This window comes from Panulirus ornatus, chromosome 16 (genome assembly GCF_036320965.1).
Source record: "Panulirus ornatus isolate Po-2019 chromosome 16, ASM3632096v1, whole genome shotgun sequence".
NCBI classification, from domain to species: Eukaryota; Metazoa; Arthropoda; class Malacostraca; order Decapoda; family Palinuridae; genus Panulirus; species Panulirus ornatus.
In genome coordinates this window covers 31,060,817-31,082,579 of record NC_092239.1, presented here as the reverse complement: position 1 = coordinate 31,082,579, position 21,763 = coordinate 31,060,817, and the positions used below count along the sequence as shown (strand labels likewise).

At 40.8% G+C, this 21,763-nt stretch overlaps 1 protein-coding gene across 5 annotated transcripts in view; it reads right to left on the bottom strand.

The window, feature by feature from the left end:
- ncm (pre-mRNA-splicing factor nucampholin) overlaps positions 1-21,763 on the bottom strand; it is a 56,247-nt gene that overhangs the window by 11,662 nt on the left and 22,822 nt on the right. For all 5 annotated transcript variants that reach the window (XM_071671465.1, XM_071671460.1, XM_071671464.1 and 2 more), the window contains exons 4-5: positions 5,325-5,510; positions 4,918-5,152 (exon numbers count right to left, since the gene is read on the bottom strand). In XM_071671465.1, the coding sequence (XP_071527566.1) occupies positions 4,918-5,152; positions 5,325-5,510 (421 nt within the window). The remainder of the gene's footprint in view (positions 1-4,917; positions 5,153-5,324; positions 5,511-21,763) is intronic.

Here is a 21,763-nt window from a genome sequence, read left to right as displayed (position 1 = left end):
TGCCAAATTAAAGGTTTTGCTGGAGTTAAGGTATCGATATTTCTAAGGGAACCTCACAGTAGATTGAATAAATTACATCCTGCAAGTTTTATATTCTTAACAATCTTTACATATCATTTATTTACTTGTTTACATGTTTATACATTCACAAGGGGTGTTACCAGACTCTGCCTGTTTGAGGTTACACCATGAATGAAAAGTCAACTTTGAAACAACTGTAATACTGGGGTTAGGTATGTATCGATATTTCTAGGGGAATGTGACAGGTGGCAATAAATTACAGCAACATGTAAAGTTTTATATTCCTAACAATCTATACACATTATTTATTTACTTGTTTACAAGTTTATGTGTTCACAGGGGGTATTACCAAACTATGCCTGCTCGAGTAAAAAGTCACCTTTAGCGAGACTGATCACTGAGGCACTGTCTCATCAAAAAACATCTCACTCCAAAGGAGACTACATATGATAGCAAGTCTACCTCCAGGGAGCTGGGCATCCCTGCCATTTCTGCATGAATGCAAGGTTGGAAGCAGATTTTGAGATAAAAAAAAAAAGTGAATTGGGAGAATGCTTGTAATGGTCAGAAACATGGGTGTTTAATAATTTGTTCCAGCTTTAGAAATATTCCCTTAAAAATGGTGCAAGTGGCCTTAAATATCTTGAAGGCGTTGTTAAGCCTGAGCTGTTCTGCAACCGTAGTTTCCACAGTTACCTTAGTTTTCTGGTATTGATAACTATTTAATCATAAATAACCTGTTCTATTCTTGCATGGGGTTGCAATAACCTGTTGGAAAACTCAAATAGGTCATCCTAGCTAAAAAAAAAAAGGCAGAGAAACACCGCTCTAAAGGGATCATATTTGCCATAAGCAGTAGTTTTAATCTATGTATACCTGGAGCAATTGTACAAGGAGAATTGTTAGCTATTTTGTTTGAATCCTATTGCACTAAATTTTTCTGAGCATGTGGTCAATGAGGGTAAATGATGCCAAAATAACTCTACTTCACTGGCTTTAGAAATCTGTTCAGGGATTAAACAATCATTGATCTTTTTTTTCTTTCTTTCAAACCTGTTCACTGCTTCCTGTACAAGCCAAGCAGTGCCAGGAAACAATCACAGGTAAAAGAGGAAAATGTATACACATATAAAAGTAATTTCAGCAGCCTCATGATCACCCATGAAGCATTCTAATGCTATGGCAAATCTTAAGGTAAGCCTGTAAATATCAAAAATGCACATTCATCTGTCAAACTTATTAAAAAGGTTTTCAACCTTTTCAATGAGACTATCAGTCTGAACCAACAACATAGTTGCTTTAATTCAGGTTTGACTTAAGTTTTTTCCTTAACAACAGCTTTTTCTGATATTGATTCAGCTAAATACATGAATAACAATTCTTTTCAGGCCTTACTAGTGAAGACAGCTGATGAAGAAATAGTAATCTCTTATCAAGTAATTAAGCTTCTCAACTTTCTCCACTTGTTTACAGATATGTGTTTTCTGATGCAGTGTTAATACACTCAATAGCATTTCACTCCTTTTACAGAATGAAGTTTGTTCACTGATATCTTACTAAAGCTAGATGCCATAACTGTAGGATGTGAAAAATATCCAAAACTAAAGTCATCCCACATGATAAGTGTGAATCTGTGGAACTGAGTAGTAAGTGAAACTTGGTGGAGCTGACTGTAAGCAATGCTGCTGAGCTATGGCATTTGAAACAACTGTAGTGGTGTGACCTATCTATAAGCACTGAGAGCAGGCCAAAACAAGAAAGATAAAATCACATGGATATCAGTTACTACAACATCCAATTGGACAGGTGGAGGGGGCAAAGGCCCTGGAGGCACGAAAAAATGTGTGGAAAGAAGGAATGTTATCTAGGAGGGCAACAATAGCTATGTTTGAAGGAATAGTAGTTCCAACAATAGTATATGGATGCAAAATATGGCCTATGGATATGGCTGTGCGAAGGAGAGTGGTGAGATGTGAGGTAATAAAATGAGTGTAGTTAAGAGCAGTAGAAGGTGCACTAAAGTGGTTTGGACTTATGGAGAGAATGAGTGAGGAAAGGTTGACAAAAAGAATGTGTCAGAAGTGGAGGAAACATGGAGAATGAAACCAAATTGGAAATGGATAGATGGAGTGAAAAAGACTTTGAGTGACTGGGGTCTGAACATGCAGGAGGGTGAAATCTATGCACAGGATAGAATGAATTGGAATGATGTGATAAACTGGGGGTTTGATGTGATGTCAATGGACTGAACCAGAGCAAGTGAAGCATCTGGGGTAAATCATGGGAAGTTTTGTGGGGCCCAGTTGTGGAAAGAAAGCAGTTGTTTTAATGCATTAAACATAACAGCAAGAGAATGGAAGTGAAGGGAAGTGGCCTATCTTCATCTGTTCCTGGTGCTACCTCGCTAACATGGGAAACGGCAATCAATGATGAAAAAATGTGCTTTTCAGTTAGTTAAACGGTAGATAATGAAACCTTTCCTATACATCAGTAATGTAGGAACTCATTGTGTCTCATGATCTACCAGTTCCTAATTCCTAAGTTATCATTAATTTGCTTTATGATTACTTTTCTTCACAAACTACAGATGTTACTGATATTGGCATTCAAAATTAGAAAATTTCCTTATCATTTCTTCAACAGAGAAACAATGTTTCTCTTTTCCATCCCACTTGGTACCAATATACCTGTTCTATCAAGTCTGTAAACAATGTCTAAGGGGATATCAAGGGATTTTGTTAACTTTGAGTATGAAAGACATAACAATTTCAGCACTTGTGTCTTGCTTGGAATTAGTTTCTTTCTGAGTATTGTACAGGTGCTACACCTTGGGATCACTATACTTCCTATAATCATCCTCAATTTCTAATTTCACAGTATTAAGGGATGTGTATCCTTACAAATGACTGTGTGTGTGTGTGTGTGTGTGTGTGTGTGTACTCTTACATATGCTGAAAAATAACATTACAAAAACTTTTTGTGTTTGATGATAGAGTGGCAGATATAGGGTGTTTTGGTCGAGGTGGTGTGCAAAGTGAGAGGGTTAGGGAAAATGATTTGGTAAACAGAGAAGAGGTAGTAAAAGCTTTGCGGAAGATGAAAGCCGGCAAGGCAGCAGGTTTGGATGGTATTGCAGTGGAATTTATTAAAAAAGGGGGTGACTGTATTGTTGACTGGTTGGTAAGGTTATTTAATGTATGTATGACTCACGGTGAGGTGCCTGAGGATTGGCGGAATGCGTGCATAGTGCCATTGTACAAAGGCAAAGGGGATAAGAGTGAGTGCTCAAATTACAGAGGTAAAGTTTGTTGAGTATTCCTGGTAAATTATATGGGAGGGTATTGATTGAGAGGGTGAAGGCATGTACAGAGCATCAGATTGGGGAAGAGCAGTGTGGTTTCAGAAGTGGTAGAGGATGTGTGGATCAGGTGTTTGCTTTGAAGAATGTATGTGAGAAATACTTAGAAAAGCAAATGGATTTGTATGTAGCATTTATGGATCTGGAGAAGGCATATGATAGAGTTGATAGAGATGCTCTGTGGAAGGTATTAAGAATATATGGTGTGGGAGGCAAGTTGTTAGAAGCAGTGAAAAGTTTTTATCGAGGATGTAAGGCATGTGTACGTGTAGGAAGAGAGGAAAGTGATTGGTTCTCAGTGAATGTAGGTTTGCGGCAGGGGTGTGTGATGTCTCCATGGTTGTTTAATTTGTTTATGGATGGGGTTGTTAGGGAGGTGAATGCAAGAGTTTTGGAAAGAGGGGCAAGTATGCAGTCTGTTGGGGATGAGAGAGCTCGGGAAGTGAGTCAGTTGTTGTTCGCTGATGATACAGCGCTGGTGGCTGATTCATGTGAGAAACTGCAGAAGCTGGTGACTGAGTTTGGTAAAGTGTGTGAAAGAAGAAAGTTAAGAGTAAATGTGAATAAGAGCAAGGTTATTAGGTACAGTAGGGTTGAGGGTCAAGTCAATTGGGAGGTGAGTTTGAATGGAGAAAAACTGGAGGAAGTGAAGTGTTTTAGATATCTGGGAGTGGATCTGGCAGCGGATGGAACCATGGAAGCAGAAGTGGATCATAGGGTGGGGGAGGGGGCGAAAATTCTGGGAGCCTTGAAGAATGTGTGGAAGTCGAGAACATTATCTCAGAAAGCAAAAATGGGTATGTTTGAAGGAATAGTGGTTCCAACAATGTTGTATGGTTGCGAGGCGTGGGCTATGGATAGAGTTGTGCGCAGGAGGATGGATGTGCTGGAAATGAGATGTTTGAGGACAATGTGTGGTGTGAGGTGGTTTGATCGAGTAAGTAACGTAAGGGTAAGAGAGATGTGTGGAAATAAAAAGAGCGTGGTTGAGAGAGCAGAAGAGGGTGTTTTGAAATGGTTTGGGCACATGGAGAGAATGAGTGAGGAAAGATTGACCAAGAGGATATATGTGTCGGAGGTGGAGGGAACGAGGAGAAGAGGGAGACCAAATTGGAGGTGGAAAGATGGAGTGAAAAAGATTTTGTGTGATCGGGGCCTGAACATGCAGGAGGGTGAAAGGAGGGCAAGGAATAGAGTGAATTGGATCGATGTGGTATACCGGGGTTGACGTGCTGTCAGTGGATTGAATCAGGGCATGTGAAGCGTCTGGGGTAAACCATGGAAAGCTGTGTAGGTATGTATATTTGCGTGTGTGGACGTATGTATATACATGTGTATGGGGGTGGGTTGGGCCATTTCTTTCGTCTGTTTCCTTGCGCTACCTCGCAAACGCGGGAGACCGACAAAAAAAAAAAAAAAAAAAAAAATCATAATCAAAGTCCTCTATCAGTAATGACTTGTAAAGTTCTCATATATGTTAGTATTTATAAACATCAACATTCACACATACGTTTTGTTCCAACATTATCAGAACTTACCAGAAGAATCTTCAGAATCACTCAGTGAAGAATCAGATGTATCACCAGTGCTCTCTGAGGTACTCTCTGAGCTGCTACTACTAGTGCTACTAGTGGTGCTACTAGTGCTACTGCTACTGCTGCTGCTACTATCACTGTCACTGCTGGTATCACTGCTGGTATCACTGTTGCTCTTATTACTATCATTTTTGTTTATTTGCTGTTGTACTGGCGCTACAACAGCTGTAGGCTTTGGCTGCAAACAAAAAGAAGTTATCAATTTAATACTGACACCAGAATAGCAACCTCAAACATGTGACACTATCATTCTAATCAATAAATCATCAAAAAATGGTCAAAATAGTTTACTGGTTTGTCATTTGCAGATATAACTGACTTTATAAATACTGCAATGTAAAATTACTTACCTGTGTGCGCAGAAATTCTCGAAGATCATCAGTAAGACCACCCAGACCACATGATGTAAAAAAGTTTATTGCAAAACGAGTGTTGCATGGGTTGTCCCTGGGCAACAAACCTTCAAATGCTGGGGCTAGTGTTGGATCTCGCAGCCTCTCATTGAGTTTGGCTAAACTCATAAACTCAGCCAGTTCCTACAAATGATCCCATCTAGTATGTAAAATAATAACTTTGGTGTTCATTGCTGAAAATATTTATCGCAATAATAAAAAGTTACATCACATATTTACAATACAGGCACTTTTCATGCACACATCATCTTCATGTCAGATTTAAAAGTTGAACTGGCACTAATTCTTGAGTAATTCTGTGACATAAGAAATTCTACAAGAAAGGCTTCTTGACAAATGTTCAACTGTACAGTGATAACTCTGAAACCTGGACTAACTGGTGTATATTAGTCAAGTTGCGATATATTCTGGGTTAGGTGAGAAAATCTGGGGACCATATTCTAAATGCATTTTTTTTTTGATCATCTAAAGCTGATTTCTGAGCAATTTTCAAACAAAGGTATCTCAATCATGTATTATTTCATTTTGACCTATAGATAATTATATTACTCACCTTCAGCATCTCAGCAAAATGGGTGGCATATGAAAATAGTTCCATGCCTTAGTGCTTCACTAATAACCCTTCGCTTACTGTGCCACTTATGGAATTTGACAGTTTTCACCATGGACTTTTTGGGTCATTTTCATCACAGCAATATCCTTTGCCTTTGCCATGCAAAGTTCAATGGTAAATCTAAAGGCTCTCAAAGTCTCTAATAACCGGAATGTCATGAACAGATGACCCTTCAGAACTTTATTGGCTGATAATGTCTTTCACTGCCACATTACTTAGTTTGTCAAGAATTTCCTACATTTTTACAGTGTTACAACCATATTTTCTGGCTAATTCTTTACTTTATAATAAAAACTTATTTTGGTATGACGTGCCATGACATGAAAAGGCTAAATTAATGCTGAAAAAATTAAACGTTATACAGTTAATAAAAATGCCATTCAAGAATTATCTTGATACAATGCACTCCTATATCATAATACAGTAAAATGCATGAAATTCATGCATCCATGCATACACAAAGTAATTTCACAGAAAAAAATCAAGATTAAAACTATGAAACAGGAAGGATGGGAACAAGAGTTACTGAAAGGGCTGTAGGAGGTGCTAATGGTCAATTAAATGCCCATGTGCTACTTTCAATCTATCAGCACTCAGTTTTCTGATGGAGAAGCAATTCTGTAGTGAGACATAAGGACAAAACATCCATAACACAATGGCTTCACTGGTTCCTGTAATCTGGACACTGGCAGTTCCTCAAAATGTTCTGGTCATTCAGTATATCTAGGTTTGGGAGGTATCACAGTATATGTAAAAACATTAATGGACTCTCTTTCGCGCGCCTGTCAATTAACACGTAATCCAATAACACTCTCTGGCCATCTCTCCTACTTACATACGTATACTTATGTATATCTCGCTTTTTAAACCAGGTATTCCCAATCACCAGTCCTTTTTCAGCACATAAATCCACAAGCTCTTCACCATTTCCATTTACAACACTGAACACCCCATGTATACCAATTATTCCCTCAACTGCCACATTACTCACCTTTGCATTCAAATCACCTGCTCTGTGGAAGGTATTAAGAATATATGGTGTGGGAGGCAAGTTGTTAGAAGCAGTGAAAAGTTTTTATCGAGGATGTAAGGCATGTGTACGTGTAGGAAGAGAGGAAAGTGATTGGTTCTCAGTGAATGTAGGTTTGCGGCAGGGGTGTGTGATGTCTCCATGGTTGTTTAATTTGTTTATGGATGGGGTTGTTAGGGAGGTAAATGCAAGAGTTTTGGAAAGAGGGGCAAGTATGAAGTCTGTTGGGGAAGAGAGAGCTTGGGAAGTGAGTCAGTTGTTGTTCGCTGATGATACAGCACTGGTGGCTGATTCATGTGAGAAACTGCAGAAGCTGGTGACTGAGTTTGGTAAAGTGTTTGAACGAAGAAAGTTAAGAGTAAATGTGAATAAGAGCAAGGTTATTAGGTACAGTAGGGTTGAAGGTCAAGTCAATTGGGAGGTAAGTTTGAATGGAGAAAAACTCGAGGAAGTAAAGTGTTTTAGATATCTGGGAGTGGATCTGGCAGCGGATGGAACCATGGAAGCGGAAGTGGATCATAGGGTGGGGGAGGGGGCGAAAATTCTGGGAGCCTTGAAGAATGTGTGGAAGTCGAGAACATTATCTCAGAAAGCAAAAATGGGTATGTTTGAAGGAATAGTGGTTCCAACAATGTTGTATGGTTGCGAGGCGTGGACTATGGATAGAGTTGTGCGCAGGAGGATGGATGTGCTGGAAATGAGATGTTTGAGGACAATGTGTGGTTTGAGGTGGTTTGATCGAGTAAGTAACATAAGGGTAAGAGAGATGTGTGGAAATAAAAAGAGCGTGGTTGAGAGAGCAGAAGAGGGTGTTTTGAAATGGTTTGGTCACATGGAGAGAATGAGTGAGGAAAGATTGACCAAGAGGATATATGTGTCGGAGGTGGAGGGAACGAGGAGAAGAGGGAGACCAAATTGGAGGTGGAAAGATGGAGTGAAAAAGATTTTGTGTGATCAGGGCCTGAACATGCAGGAGGGTGAAAGGAGGGCAAAGAATAGAGTGAATTGGAGCGATGTGGTATACCGGGGTTGACGTGCTGTCAGTGGATTGAATCAAGGCATGTGTATGGGGGTGGGTTGGGCCATTTCTTTCGTCTGTTTCCTTGCGCTACCTCGCAAATGCGGGAGACAAAAAAAAAAAAAAAAAAAAAAAAAAAAAAAAATTTATATATATATTTGTTGTCCTTTCCTAGCGCTACCTCGCACACATGAGGGGGGAGGGGATTGTTATTCCATGAGTGGTGAGGTGGCGATGGGAATGAATAAAGGCAGACAGTATGAATTATGTACATGTGTATATATGTACATGTCTGTGTGTGTATATATATGTATACATTGAGATGTATAGGTATGTTTATTTGCGTGTGTGGACGTGTATGTATATACATATGTGGGTGGGTTGGGCCCTTCTTTCGTCTGTTTCCTTGCGCTACCTCGCTAACACGGGAGACAGCGACAAAGTAACTTTAACTTTCTAAAGGGGGAAACAGAAGAAGGAGTCACGCGAGGAGTGCTCATCCTCCTCGAAGGATCAGATTGGGGTGTCTAAATGTGTGTGGATGTAACCAAGATGAGAAAAAAGGAGAGATGGGTAGTATGTTTGAGGAAAGGAGCCTGGATGTTTTGGCTCTGAGTGAAACGAAGCTCAAGGGTAAAGGGGAAGAGTGGTTTGGGAATGTCTTGAGAGTAAAGTCAGGGGTTAGTGAGAGGACAAGAGCAAGGGAAGGAGTAGCACTACTCCTGAAACAGGAGTGGTGGGAGTATGTGATTGAGTGTAAGAAAGTAAACTCTAGATTGATATGGGTAAAACTGAAAGTGGATGGAGAGAGATGGGTGATTATTGGTGCATATGCACCTGGGCATAAGAAGAAAGATCATGAGAGGCAAGAGTTTTGGGAGCAGCTGAATGAGTGTGTTCGTAGTTTTGAAGCACGAGACCGGGTTATAGTAATGGGTGATTTGAATGCAAAGATGAGTAATGTGGCAGTTTAGAGAATAATTGGTATACATGGGGTGTTCAGTGTTGTAAATGGAAATGGCGAAGAGCTTGTAGATTTATGTGCTGAAAAAGGACTGGTGATTGGGAATACCTGGTTTAAAAAGAGATATACATAAATATACGTATGTAAGTAGGAGAGATGGCCAGAGAGCGTTATTGGATTGCGTGTTAATTGATAGGCGTGCGAAAGAGAGACTTTTGGATGTTAATGTGCTGAGAGGTGCAACTGGAGGGATGTCTGATCATTATCTTGTGGAGGAGAAGGTGAAGATTTGTAGAGGTTTTCAGAAAAGAAGGGAGAATGTTGGGGTGAAGAGAGTGGTGAGAGTAAGTGAGCTCGGGAAGGAGACTTGTGTGAGGAAGTACCAGGAGAGACTGAGTACAGAATGGAAAAAGGTGACAACAAAAGAGGTAAGGGGAGTGGGGGAGCAATGGGATGTATTTAAGGAAGCAGTAATGGCTTGCGGAAAAGATGCTTGTGGCATGAGAAGCGAGTGAGGTGGGCAGATTAGAAAGGGTAGTGAATGGTGGGATGAAGAAGTCAGATTATTAGTGAAAGAGAAGAGAGAGGCATTTGGACGATTTTTGCAGGGAAATAATGCAAATGAGTGGGAGATGTATAAAAGAAAGAGGCAGGAGGTCAAGAGAAAGGTGCAAGAGGTGAAAAAGAGGGCAAATGAGACTTGGGGTGAGAGAGTATCATTAAATTTTAGGGAGAATAAAAAGATGTTTTGGAAGGAGGTAAATAAAGTGCATAAGACATGGGAACAAATGGGAACCTCAGTGAAGGGGGGTAATGGGGAGGTGATAATAAGTAGTGGTGATGTGAGAAGGAGATGGAGTGAGTATTTTGAAGGTTTGTTGGATGTATTTGATGATAGAGTGGCAAATATAGGGTGTTTTGGTTGAGGTGGTGTGCAAAGTGAGGGGGCTAGGGAAAATGATTTGGTAAACAGAGAAGAGGTAGTAAAAGCTTTGCAGAAGATGAAAGCCGGCAAGGCAGCAGGGTTGGATGGTATTGCTGTGGAATTTATTAAAAAAGGGGGTGACTGTATTGTTGACTGGTTGGTAAGGTTATTTAATGTATGTATGACTCATGGTGAGCTGCCTGAGGATTGGCGGAATGCGTGCATAGTGCCACTGTACAAAGGCAAAGGGGACAAAGGTGAGTGCTCAAATTACAGAGGTATAAGTTTGTTGAGTATTCCTGGGAAATTACATGGGAGGGTATTGATTGAGAGGGTGAAGGCATGTACAGAGCATCAGATTGGGGAAGAGCAGTGTGGTTTCAGAAGTGGTAGAGGATGTGTGGATCAGGTGTTTGCTATGAAGAATGTATGTGAGAAATACTTAGAAAAGCAAATGGATTTGTATGAAGCATTTATGGGTCTGGAGAAGGCATATGATAGAGTTGATAGAGATACTCTGTGGAAGGTATTAAGAATATATGGTGTGGGAGGCAAGTTGTTAGAAGCAGTGAAATGTTTTTTTCGAGGATGTAAGGCATGTGTATGTGTAGGAAGAGAGGAAAGTGATTGGTTCTCTGTGAATGTAGGTTTGCGGCAGGGGTGTGTGATGTCTCCATCGTTGTTTAATTTCTTTATGGATGGAGTTGTTCTGGAGGTGAATGCAAGAGTTTTGGAAAGAGGGGCAAGTATGCAGTCTGTTGTGGATGAGAGAGCGTGGGAAGTGAGTCAGTTAATGTTCACTGATGATACAGTGCTGGTGGCTGATTCATGTAAGAAACTGCAGAAGCTGGTGACTGAGTTTGGTAAAGTGTGTGAAAGAAGAAAGTTGAGAGTAAATGTGAATAAGAGCAAGGTTATTATGTACAGCAGGGTTGAGGGTCAAGTCAATTGGGAGGTAAGTTTGAATGGAGGAAAACTGGAGGAAGTGAAGTGTTTCAGATATCTGGGAGTGGATTTGGCAGAGGATGGAACCATGGAAACAGAAGTGAATCATAGGGTGGGGGAGGGGGCAAAAATTCTGGGAGCGTTGAAGAGTGTGTGGAAGTCGAGAACATTATCTCGGAAAGCAAAAATGGCTATGTTTGAGGGAATAGTGGTTCCAACAACAACAATGAGCAAGGCATGGGCTATGGATAGAGTTGTGCACAGGAGGGTGGATGTGCTGGAAATGAGATGTTCGAAGACAATATGTGGTGTGAGGTGGTTTGATCGAGTAAGTAATAATAGGGTAAGAGAGATGTGTGGTAATAAAAAGAGTGTGGTTGAGAGAGAAGAAGAGGGTGTTTTGAAATGGTTTGGTCACATGGAGAGAATGACTGAGGAAAGATTGACAAAGAGGATATATGTGTCAGAGGTGGAGGGAACGAGGAGAAGTGGGAGACCAAATTGGAGGTGGAAAGATGGAGTGAAAAAGATTTTGAGTGATCAGGGCCTGAACATGTAGGAGGGTGAAAGGCGTGCAAGGAATAGAGTGAATTGGAACGATGTGGTATACCGGGGTCGACGTGCTGTCAATGGATTGAACCAGGGCATGTGAAGCATCTGGAGCAAACCATGCAAAGTTTTGTGGGGCCTGGATGTGGAAAGGGAGCTGTGGTTTCGGTGCATTATACATGACAGCTAGAGACTGAGAGTGAACGAATGTGGCCTTTGTTGTCTTGTCCTAGCGCTACCTCGCACACGTGCCGGGAGAGGAGATTTTCCTTTCATGTGTAGCGGGGTGGCGATGGGAATGAATAAGGGCAGACAGTATGAATTATGTACATGTGTATATATGTATATGTCTGTATATGTATACGATGAGATGTATAGGTATGTATATGTGCTGTGTATGGACATGTATGTACATACATGTTTATGTGGGTGGGATGGGCCATTCTTTCCTCTGTTTCCTTGTGCTACCTTGCTAACGCAAGAGACAGCGACAAAGTATAATAAATAATGAATATATATATATATATATAGTGTTCAAATTACAAACGCATAAGTTTGTTGAGTATTCCCGGGAAATTCTATGGGAGGGTATTGATTGAGAGGGTGAAGGCATGTACAGAGCATCAGATTGGGGAAGAGCAGTGTGGTTTCAGAAGTGGTAGAGGATGTGTGGATCAGGTGTTTGCTTTGAAGAATGTATGAGAAATACTTAGAAAAACAGATGGATTTGTATGTAGCATTTATGGATCCAGAGAAGGTATATGATAGGGTTGATAGAGATGCTCTGTGGAAGGTTTTACGAGTATATGGTGTGGGAGGTAAGTTGCTAAAAGCAGTGAAGAGTTTTTACCAGGGATGTAAGGCATGTGTACGAGTAGGAAGAGAGGAAAGTGATTGGTTCCCAGTGAATGTCGGTTTGTGGCACGGTTGCGCGATGTCTCTATGGTTGTTTAATTTGTTTATAGATGGGGTGGTTTGGGAGGTGAATGCAAGAATTTTGGAGAGAGGGGCAAGTATGCAGTCTGTTCTGGATGAGAGGGGGTGGGAAGTGAGTCAGTAGTTCAATGATGATACAGTGCTGGTGGCTGATCCGGGTGAGAAATTGCAGAAGTTTGTGACGGAGTTTGGTAAAGTGTGTGAAAGTAGAAAGGTGAGAGTAAATATAAATAAGAGCAAAATTATTAAGTTCAATAGGGTTGAGGGACAAGTTAGTTTGAATGAAGAAAAAATGGAGGAATTAAAGTGTTTTAGATATATGGGAGTGGACTTAGCAGCGGATGGAACCATGGAAGTGGAAGTGAGCCACGTGGTGGGGGAGGGGGCGAAGGTTCTGGAAATGTTGAAGAATGTGTGGAAGGCGAGAACATTATCTCAGAGAGCAAAAATGGATATGTCTGAAGGAATAGTGGTTCCAACAATGTTATATGGTTGCAAGGCATGGGCTATAGATAGGGTTGTGCAGAGGAGAGTGGATGTGAAATGAAATGTCTGAGGACAATGTGTGGTTTGAGGTGGTTTGATCGAGTAAGTAACATAAGGGTAAGAGAGATGTGTGGAAATAAAAAGAGCGTGGTTGAGAGAGCAGAAGAGGGTGTTTTGAAATGGTTTGGTCACATGGAGAGAATGAGTGAGGAAAGATTGACCAAGAGGATATATGTGTCGGAGGTGGAGGGAACGAGGAGAAGAGGGAGACCAAATTGGAGGTGGAAAGATGGAGTGAAAAAGATTTTGTGTGATCAGGGCCTGAACATGCAGGAGGGTGAAAGGAGGGCAAAGAATAGAGTGAATTGGAGCGATGTGGTATACCGGGGTTGACGTGCTGTCAGTGGATTGAATCAAGGCATGTGTATGGGGGTGGGTTGGGCCATTTCTTTCGTCTGTTTCCTTGCGCTACCTCGCAAATGCGGGAGACAAAAAAAAAAAAAAAAAAAAAAAAAAAAAAATTTATATATATATTTGTTGTCCTTTCCTAGCGCTACCTCGCACACATGAGGGGGGAGGGGATTGTTATTCCATGAGTGGTGAGGTGGCGATGGGAATGAATAAAGGCAGACAGTATGAATTATGTACATGTGTATATATGTACATGTCTGTGTGTGTATATATATGTATACATTGAGATGTATAGGTATGTTTATTTGCGTGTGTGGACGTGTATGTATATACATATGTGGGTGGGTTGGGCCCTTCTTTCGTCTGTTTCCTTGCGCTACCTCGCTAACACGGGAGACAGCGACAAAGTAACTTTAACTTTCTAAAGGGGGAAACAGAAGAAGGAGTCACGCGAGGAGTGCTCATCCTCCTCGAAGGATCAGATTGGGGTGTCTAAATGTGTGTGGATGTAACCAAGATGAGAAAAAAGGAGAGATGGGTAGTATGTTTGAGGAAAGGAGCCTGGATGTTTTGGCTCTGAGTGAAACGAAGCTCAAGGGTAAAGGGGAAGAGTGGTTTGGGAATGTCTTGAGAGTAAAGTCAGGGGTTAGTGAGAGGACAAGAGCAAGGGAAGGAGTAGCACTACTCCTGAAACAGGAGTGGTGGGAGTATGTGATTGAGTGTAAGAAAGTAAACTCTAGATTGATATGGGTAAAACTGAAAGTGGATGGAGAGAGATGGGTGATTATTGGTGCATATGCACCTGGGCATAAGAAGAAAGATCATGAGAGGCAAGAGTTTTGGGAGCAGCTGAATGAGTGTGTTCGTAGTTTTGAAGCACGAGACCGGGTTATAGTAATGGGTGATTTGAATGCAAAGATGAGTAATGTGGCAGTTTAGAGAATAATTGGTATACATGGGGTGTTCAGTGTTGTAAATGGAAATGGCGAAGAGCTTGTAGATTTATGTGCTGAAAAAGGACTGGTGATTGGGAATACCTGGTTTAAAAAGAGATATACATAAATATACGTATGTAAGTAGGAGAGATGGCCAGAGAGCGTTATTGGATTGCGTGTTAATTGATAGGCGTGCGAAAGAGAGACTTTTGGATGTTAATGTGCTGAGAGGTGCAACTGGAGGGATGTCTGATCATTATCTTGTGGAGGAGAAGGTGAAGATTTGTAGAGGTTTTCAGAAAAGAAGGGAGAATGTTGGGGTGAAGAGAGTGGTGAGAGTAAGTGAGCTCGGGAAGGAGACTTGTGTGAGGAAGTACCAGGAGAGACTGAGTACAGAATGGAAAAAGGTGACAACAAAAGAGGTAAGGGGAGTGGGGGAGCAATGGGATGTATTTAAGGAAGCAGTAATGGCTTGCGGAAAAGATGCTTGTGGCATGAGAAGCGAGTGAGGTGGGCAGATTAGAAAGGGTAGTGAATGGTGGGATGAAGAAGTCAGATTATTAGTGAAAGAGAAGAGAGAGGCATTTGGACGATTTTTGCAGGGAAATAATGCAAATGAGTGGGAGATGTATAAAAGAAAGAGGCAGGAGGTCAAGAGAAAGGTGCAAGAGGTGAAAAAGAGGGCAAATGAGACTTGGGGTGAGAGAGTATCATTAAATTTTAGGGGGAATAAAAAGATGTTTTGGAAGGAGGTAAATAAAGTGCATAAGACATGGGAACAAATGGGAACCTCAGTGAAGGGGGGTAATGGGGAGGTGATAATAAGTAGTGGTGATGTGAGAAGGAGATGGAGTGAGTATTTTGAAGGTTTGTTGGATGTATTTGATGATAGAGTGGCAAATATAGGGTGTTTTGGTTGAGGTGGTGTGCAAAGTGAGGGGGTTAGGGAAAATGATTTGGTAAACAGAGAAGAGGTAGTAAAAGCTTTGCAGAAGATGAAAGCCGGCAAGGCAGCAGGGTTGGATGGTATTGCTGTGGAATTTATTAAAAAAGGGGGTGACTGTATTGTTGACTGGTTGGTAAGGTTATTTAATGTATGTATGACTCATGGTGAGCTGCCTGAGGATTGGCGGAATGCGTGCATAGTGCCACTGTACAAAGGCAAAGGGGACAAAGGTGAGTGCTCAAATTACAGAGGTATAAGTTTGTTGAGTATTCCTGGGAAATTACATGGGAGGGTATTGATTGAGAGGGTGAAGGCATGTACAGAGCATCAGATTGGGGAAGAGCAGTGTGGTTTCAGAAGTGGTAGAGGATGTGTGGATCAGGTGTTTGCTATGAAGAATGTATGTGAGAAATACTTAGAAAAGCAAATGGATTTGTATGAAGCATTTATGGGTCTGGAGAAGGCATATGATAGAGTTGATAGAGATACTCTGTGGAAGGTATTAAGAATATATGGTGTGGGAGGCAAGTTGTTAGAAGCAGTGAAATGTTTTTTTCGAGGATGTAAGGCATGTGTATGTGTAGGAAGAGAGGAAAGTGATTGGTTCTCTGTGAATGTAGGTTTGCGGCAGGGGTGTGTGATGTCTCCATCGTTGTTTAATTTCTTTATGGATGGAGTTGTTCTGGAGGTGAATGCAAGAGTTTTGGAAAGAGGGGCAAGTATGCAGTCTGTTGTGGATGAGAGAGCGTGGGAAGTGAGTCAGTTAATGTTCACTGATGATACAGTGCTGGTGGCTGATTCATGTAAGAAACTGCAGAAGCTGGTGACTGAGTTTGGTAAAGTGTGTGAAAGAAGAAAGTTGAGAGTAAATGTGAATAAGAGCAAGGTTATTATGTACAGCAGGGTTGAGGGTCAAGTCAATTGGGAGGTAAGTTTGAATGGAGGAAAACTGGAGGAAGTGAAGTGTTTCAGATATCTGGGAGTGGATTTGGCAGAGGATGGAACCATGGAAACAGAAGTGAATCATAGGGTGGGGGAGGGGGCAAAAATTCTGGGAGCGTTGAAGAGTGTGTGGAAGTCGAGAACATTATCTCGGAAAGCAAAAATGGCTATGTTTGAGGGAATAGTGGTTCCAACAACAACAATGAGCAAGGCATGGGCTATGGATAGAGTTGTGCACAGGAGGGTGGATGTGCTGGAAATGAGATGTTCGAAGACAATATGTGGTGTGAGGTGGTTTGATCGAGTAAGTAATAATAGGGTAAGAGAGATGTGTGGTAATAAAAAGAGTGTGGTTGAGAGAGAAGAAGAGGGTGTTTTGAAATGGTTTGGTCACATGGAGAGAATGACTGAGGAAAGATTGACAAAGAGGATATATGTGTCAGAGGTGGAGGGAACGAGGAGAAGTGGGAGACCAAATTGGAGGTGGAAAGATGGAGTGAAAAAGATTTTGAGTGATCAGGGCCTGAACATGTAGGAGGGTGAAAGGCGTGCAAGGAATAGAGTGAATTGGAACGATGTGGTATACCGGGGTCGACGTGCTGTCAATGGATTGAACCAGGGCATGTGAAGCATCTGGAGCAAACCATGCAAAGTTTTGTGGGGCCTGGATGTGGAAAGGGAGCTGTGGTTTCGGTGCATTATACATGACAGCTAGAGACTGAGAGTGAACGAATGTGGCCTTTGTTGTCTTGTCCTAGCGCTACCTCGCACACGTGCCGGGAGAGGAGATTTTCCTTTCATGTGTAGCGGGGTGGCGATGGGAATGAATAAGGGCAGACAGTATGAATTATGTACATGTGTATATATGTATATGTCTGTATATGTATACGATGAGATGTATAGGTATGTATATGTGCTGTGTATGGACATGTATGTACATACATGTTTATGTGGGTGGGATGGGCCATTCTTTCCTCTGTTTCCTTGTGCTACCTTGCTAACGCAAGAGACAGCGACAAAGTATAATAAATAATGAATATATATATATATATAGTGTTCAAATTACAAACGCATAAGTTTGTTGAGTATTCCCGGGAAATTCTATGGGAGGGTATTGATTGAGAGGGTGAAGGCATGTACAGAGCATCAGATTGGGGAAGAGCAGTGTGGTTTCAGAAGTGGTAGAGGATGTGTGGATCAGGTGTTTGCTTTGAAGAATGTATGAGAAATACTTAGAAAAACAGATGGATTTGTATGTAGCATTTATGGATCCAGAGAAGGTATATGATAGGGTTGATAGAGATGCTCTGTGGAAGGTTTTACGAGTATATGGTGTGGGAGGTAAGTTGCTAAAAGCAGTGAAGAGTTTTTACCAGGGATGTAAGGCATGTGTACGAGTAGGAAGAGAGGAAAGTGATTGGTTCCCAGTGAATGTCGGTTTGTGGCACGGTTGCGCGATGTCTCTATGGTTGTTTAATTTGTTTATAGATGGGGTGGTTTGGGAGGTGAATGCAAGAATTTTGGAGAGAGGGGCAAGTATGCAGTCTGTTCTGGATGAGAGGGGGTGGGAAGTGAGTCAGTAGTTCAATGATGATACAGTGCTGGTGGCTGATCCGGGTGAGAAATTGCAGAAGTTTGTGACGGAGTTTGGTAAAGTGTGTGAAAGTAGAAAGGTGAGAGTAAATATAAATAAGAGCAAAATTATTAAGTTCAATAGGGTTGAGGGACAAGTTAGTTTGAATGAAGAAAAAATGGAGGAATTAAAGTGTTTTAGATATATGGGAGTGGACTTAGCAGCGGATGGAACCATGGAAGTGGAAGTGAGCCACGTGGTGGGGGAGGGGGCGAAGGTTCTGGAAATGTTGAAGAATGTGTGGAAGGCGAGAACATTATCTCAGAGAGCAAAAATGGATATGTCTGAAGGAATAGTGGTTCCAACAATGTTATATGGTTGCAAGGCATGGGCTATAGATAGGGTTGTGCAGAGGAGAGTGGATGTGAAATGAAATGTCTGAGGACATGTGGTGTGAGGTGGTTTGATAAAGTAAGTAATGAAAGGGTAAGAGAGATGTGTGGTAACAGAAAGAGAGTGGTTGAGAGAGCAGGGGAGGGTGTGTTGAAATGGTTTTGACATATGGAGAGAATGAGTGAGGAAAGATTGACAAAGAGGATATGTGGCAGAGGTGGAGGGAAGAAGAAGTGGGAGACCAAATTGGAGGTGGAAGGATGAAGTGAAAAAGATTTTGAGCAATTGGGGCCTGAACATACAGGAGGGTGAAAGGTATGCAAGGAATAGAGTGAATTGGAATGATGTGGTATACTGGGGTCAACGTGCTGTCAATGGATTGAACCAGGGGATGTGTAGTGTCTGGGGTAAACCATGGAAAGGTCTGTGGGGCCAGGATGTGGAAAGGAAGCTGCAGTTTCGGTGCATTACACATGACAGCTAGAGACTGAGCATGAATGAATGTGGCCTTTTTTTGTCTTTTCCTGGTGCTACAAAGCTATCCCCAAGTGCCTCCACACTACACTGGTGACACAAAGTGTGTGTGTGTGTGTGTGTGTGTGCATGCAATGGCTCAAGCTCAACCATGGATAGATATCTGGTGGGGATGGGTGATGAAAATAGAATGACATTTATGATTAAGGTGAGTAAAAGGAGAGATTTTAAGGGAAAGCAATTGTGAGGTGAAGCGACAGAGTGATAGAGTACGTGGATTTGAAAGGGTGTGAGAAGCAAAAATATTTTCAAAAGTTTCTGTGATCAGGAAGAGGACAATGAAATGAATTAGAACAATCTGAGGGAAAAATAGCATCTGTAAAGAAAATATTAATCCATACATACATATGTCAGAAATACTTAGAGAACCAGGTGGATTTGTATGTGGCATTTATGGGTCTGGAGAAAGCGTATGATTGCACTAATGAAGATGCCTTCTGGAAACTCTTAAGAACGTACAGTGTTGTAGGAAAGCTGCTAGAAGCGGAGACATTTTTATCAAGAATGTAAGGCTTGTGTACGAATAAGAAGAGAGGAGAGTGAATGGTTCCAAGTGAAGGCTGGTCTGGGACAGGGGTGTGTGATGTCACTGTGCTTATCAAATTTGTTTATAGATGGGGCAGAGGAAGGTAAACATAAGAGTTGGAGTGGGACAAATATGCAGTCTGTAGAAGATTAGAGGGACTGGAGGTAAGTCAGTTGTTGTTTGCTGATGATACAGCACTGGTGAGATTCAAATAAGAACCTGCAGACATGAATGACTGAGTTGGAAGGGTGTATGAAAAGAGTAAGATGAGTATATGTGAATAAAATCAAGGTTATTATGTTGAGCAGAGTTGAGGAGCAGGTAGTATCAGTTAGGCAGGTACTGACAGTTAGGGTGTTAGTTTGAATGAATAAAAATAGGAGGTGAAGCATTCTACATACCTGGTTGTAGATATGGAAGCAAATGGAATATTGGAAGCAGAAGCAAGTCATGGGGGGGGGGTGTGTGTGTGTGTGTGTGTGTGTGTGTGTGTGTGTGTGTGTGTGTGTGTGTGTGTGTGTGTGTGTGTGTGTCTGGAGGCAGTGAAGAATGTCAGGAAAGAAGAGATTGTTTTCTGGGAGAGTAAGATTGGATATGTTTGAAGGTATAGTACTCCCAACATTATCATATGGATGTGAGGCATGGGCTTATATTAGATTGCAGATAGGAGGGTGGGTGTATTAGAAATGATAAGTTAGAGGACAAAATGTGGTGTGAGGTGGTTTGATCAAGTATAAAATGAGAGGGTAAGAGAGATGTGTGGTAATGAAAAGAGTGACTGAGAGTGCTGAAGATGGTGTGCTGAAATGTTTGCACACAAAGAAAATGAGTGAGGAAAGGCTGACAAGGACAATATATGACTCAGAAGTGGATGGAACAAGAACAGGGAGACCAATTTGGAGATAGGACAAAGAGAGATTCTGAATGATCGGGGCCTGAACATGCAGGAGGGTGAAAGGTGTGTTGGGGTAGTGAACTGGAACGATATGAAATACAAGGGTCGACGTATTGACAATGGACTGAACCAGAGTATGTGAAGCATCCAAGGTAAACCATGAAAAGATCTATGGGTCCAGGTTACGGATAGGGAACTGTGGTTTTGGGGCCTTTCACATGACAGTTAAAGAATAGATGAGTGGATGCAGACTTTCATCATCTGTTCCTGGTTCTACCTTGATGAGTGGATGCAGACTTTCGTCATCTGTTCCTGGTGCTACCTTGTTAACAGGGGCGTATCTAGGGGAAATAGCGCCTATGGCAAGCAATGAAATTACGCCCTTAGCTTGATCAAAAATGTATATACAGTGGATGTATAGAAAAATATATACAGTGTAATTATAAACTTGAAAAGTTAGGCCAAACTTAAATTCATATAAACTCTCAAAGACTTAAAGGTAAGACTTATTTGATCAAAATTGTAATGTAGAAGCGGTAATGCAACTGATAATAGCAAAATATCACTATAGTTGAAAAGTAGGCGAGTTTCGTTTTTATCTCACAAAACCAAGCCATTAAAAATGTCAATCGGGTAGCATATGTCAAAAAACAAACCTATTGAGTGGCGCCCCCCTTCGAGTGGCACCCAGGGCACCTGCTCTACCTGCCATACCCTAGATATGCTACTGTAACTATTACCTTCAACTTTTGGTATTTTTCTCAGAAAATAAGATTTCCTTTAAAAACTCATTATAAGAAGTATTTTTCATGTTGAATACAAAAAGGCATTAAAATGACTTTTAGTTTTCTTAATGACACCAAATTAAGCTGTTAAATGAAGTCAATTTTAAGATATTTCTGTTCCTTTGTATCTTATTTACTGAGTGTGTATCAGTAAATGAGAGCATTATGATATATTTTTCATGATTATTTCAAGTACAGAAGTGTTTGAATATCTTATCTTTCAATTTTGAAACAAAAAGCTTGAATATCTTGTCTTTAAATTTTGAAACGATGTTTTTTGAGCTAAAAGATCTCCCGCACTATCACCTTCAATTTTTGGTATTTTTCTCATAAAAATAGATTGCCACTAAAGACTCAATATAAGAAGTATTCTTCCTGCAGTATACCTTCAGTTTTTGGCATTTTTGTCAAAAAAAAATATTTCTTTCAAAAACTCACTATAAAATGTATTTTTCATGCTGAATACAAATCTGGTGTTAAAATATCATTTAGTCATCTTTATGACATTCAGTTAAGCTGTTAAATGAAGTCAATTTCAAAATATTTTCTGCTCCTTTGCATCGTATTTACTGGGTATGTATTGGTAACTGAGAGCATTATGGTACATTTTCCATGGTTATTTTGAGTATAGAAGTGTTTGAATATTTTATCTTTCAATTTTGAAATAATAAGTTTTTGGAGCCAAAAAATACCCTGAAGTAATAATTATTACCTTCAATTTTTGGCATTTTTCTCAGAAAGATAATTTTCTTTAAAAACTCATTATGAGAAGTATATGTTATGCTGAATACAAATCTGGTGTTAGAATATCTTTTACTCATCTTCATGACATTCAATTAAGCAGTTAAATGAATTCAATTTTAAGTATTTTCTGATCCCTTGCATCATATTTACTAGGTATGCATCGGTGACTAAGAGCATTATGATATATTTTCCATGATTATTTCAAGTATAGAAGTGTTTGAATATC